The 2,589-nt window shown below is 40.9% G+C and overlaps 1 protein-coding gene across 1 annotated transcript; it reads right to left on the bottom strand.

Annotated features, from left to right (window-relative positions):
• Nucleotides 1-342: 342 nt before the first annotated feature.
• On the bottom strand, nt 343-1,381 carry fibina (fin bud initiation factor a). Its single transcript, XM_053319723.1, has one exon. It carries the CDS (start codon nt 1,355-1,357, stop codon nt 728-730), a length of 630 nt encoding a protein of 209 aa, XP_053175698.1. The 5' UTR covers nt 1,358-1,381; the 3' UTR covers nt 343-727.
• Between the last annotated feature and the right edge of the window lie 1,208 nt (nt 1,382-2,589).

Below are 2,589 nucleotides of genomic sequence, written 5' to 3'. Positions count from 1 at the left end.
GCCAATTAACCGGGGCCACTTGAAGGGATAGTCAAGCCTGCCACTTGTAGTGCCAACAACAAACATGGTGATGTAAAGACATGACAGGAGAGGAGGGGTCACTTTCCACCGCTGAAAATTTAAAATGTTCAGAATTCAAAGTTTTCATTGCGAACCTCAAACTTCAAAGAATGGAAGCACTTTTACAAAACGCTGCTGCTGTATTACATTGTGTGCTTCAGGACAAATATTAAGTTATCAAACAGAAAACTCACGAATTTGACAACCAAAATGAAGATTAAGATGAATATCAAGCTTTTATTTGATCAGTTGTAATAACCTATGACTGCAAACAACATAATTTAAATCAAACAGACAGAAATGTGGCTCTATTATTGATTTAGAGACCAATAAATCCACTTGGAAAGACTTTTATCATCGCTTCTCAATAAAAGTCTTCCTCAGAGGTGGCACAGAAGGCTCTGTGCAGACATAATTTATGAACACATTTCCTTTTCCCCTCCTGACTCAGAGGAATGTGTTGGTGTTTTTGTTAGAGCGCCTCTTTAATGACACATTTCCAAGAAATGGGGAAAACCAGAGGTCAGAGATATTCAAGATACTTTGAGAGTAATATTATAAGCCACAATGAACTTTCCAGTTGTTTGTTAAACTGGAGGGTCTTATCTCTCTCTCCCTCACACAGATACACACACATACACACTAAAGCTCAGCTGTCATGACCCCACTATAATCCAACATTAAGAAACTCTGTTTTCAGGCGGCTCAGTCTGGTACCATGACTGCGAATGATGAGAGACAGCAGCTCATGTTTATCTTTAAGTCCCAGAGAGATGTCCATAGTTTCCCTCAGAGTGCCCCTGATGTCACCCACTTGTTTCACCACATGGCCGTTCAGCTGTTGCTCCTCTCTCAGCTCAGTTTCTTGGCTTTGTTTAAACTTCACCTCCAGCTCCACCAGGGATTTGTCCACGTTTGAAAATGCCTCGCCGATTTGTGCGATCTCCCTCCGGAGGAACTTGCCGTAGCTGTCCTCTCCGTCCAGGTCGTGCGCCACAGTCCGGCCGATGCTCTCCAACAGCCGCGCAGAGTCCTCCGCCTGCAGCTTGGTGAGAATGAAGTCGTCCCGCACCGCGGAGTCGCTCTCCTCGTTGTACCCGCACGGATACACATCTGAAAATTTAAACAACATCTGGCACTTCTCCGGGTCCTCAGTCTCATCGTAATCTCCGTCCGGGACAAAGAAGTGATGGAAAGTACCATTGGAGATCTCCGCTTGGAGAGGCCCGGTGTAGACTGCAGAACAACATGGCAAAGATGTGACAATGAGGAGCAGCAGTGGGACGGGATCCATCATGCACCTCCTCTCTCTTTGGCGAAGAGCATCTGCACTGATTTTCGGATCCAGCGCACAGTTTTCATCCCGACTCATGTTACACAGCCCCCCGTCACCTAAAAGGCACAGACTGCCTATTAAAGTGAGGAGGGCCCCTGGAGTCCCCTGGTTAGCCCAACCAGTGTCACTGTAGAGCCATGAGGCTGCTGCTTCTCCTTTTGTTCATACAAGATCAATTAGATCATTATGTTGTTGTAGCTACAGTGCATATTTGCGGTAGGGCTCACAATTTAACTGAGAGATTGAATTAAAAGTGGGAAATTTGTATTTTGTCTCATTCAATCATATTTAAAAACACTTTAAATTTAATCTCTATTTTTCCTCAATTTCTGGCACTTTTACTGGGCTTAAAAAAACACAATGCCAGTCAAAATAACATACACTATATGGTCATTCATTACAGCAGTAGTGCTGTAATGTGCAATTTAATGACAATAAAGTTTGATTTTATTTGATATTCATTTACATTAGACACTATGTTTAGAGAGAACTCCAACTGTCATGATTTTAGTCCTTGAGGTTGAGTCCAACAGAAGTCTTTATATGCAAATATCAAGTCAAGATTGTCGTTTTTAAGGTTTCCACATGCTACATTCTAAACATTGTCCTTATATAGTGTTATGTTTCCTTTAAAGCTATATAGTGTTTTTTTAGGGCACACATCATAAATGTTTAAGGCCTGCCTGAAATCTGCTTTACACACAGAATGCCATTTTGATGACTTATTTCTGGCCTGAGTTCAAGTCTCAAGTGTACAGGTCTGTTCAGTTTCAGTTTATTCAAAAATCAGGTAAAATATAACCACAATAATGGAGATATGTGAAATGGGAGACCTTGACAAGCTGTCTGAAGTTTGAGAGAAAGGTCCAGATGCTAAGCAAATAGTATTTAACATATATATTTACACATACACACTGCATACAGTAACACTTTCAACCTTTAACACACCTAAGAATAACCTAAGAAACTAAAAATTACTATGTTCCCAGTACAGTTATTCCATCACGTTAAATATTGATTAAATAGGTAAAATACAAATAGAGACATATGGCAAGTGAAAATAACCATTTAAAGGGATTTCAGACTAGTTCAGAAGTCCCCAGTCATTCAGGATATTCTTACTTCTGCTGCCTGAAGCCATAGACACAGATGATTACATTTTTATAGTGTTATTAAGCTCATTCCACACCTCT

This window comes from Scomber japonicus, chromosome 5, assembly GCF_027409825.1.
Source record: "Scomber japonicus isolate fScoJap1 chromosome 5, fScoJap1.pri, whole genome shotgun sequence".
Lineage (NCBI taxonomy): Eukaryota > Metazoa > Chordata > Actinopteri > Scombriformes > Scombridae > Scomber > Scomber japonicus.
The sequence above is the reverse complement of the archived record's forward strand: the minus strand, read 5'-3'. Positions and strand labels throughout refer to the sequence as shown.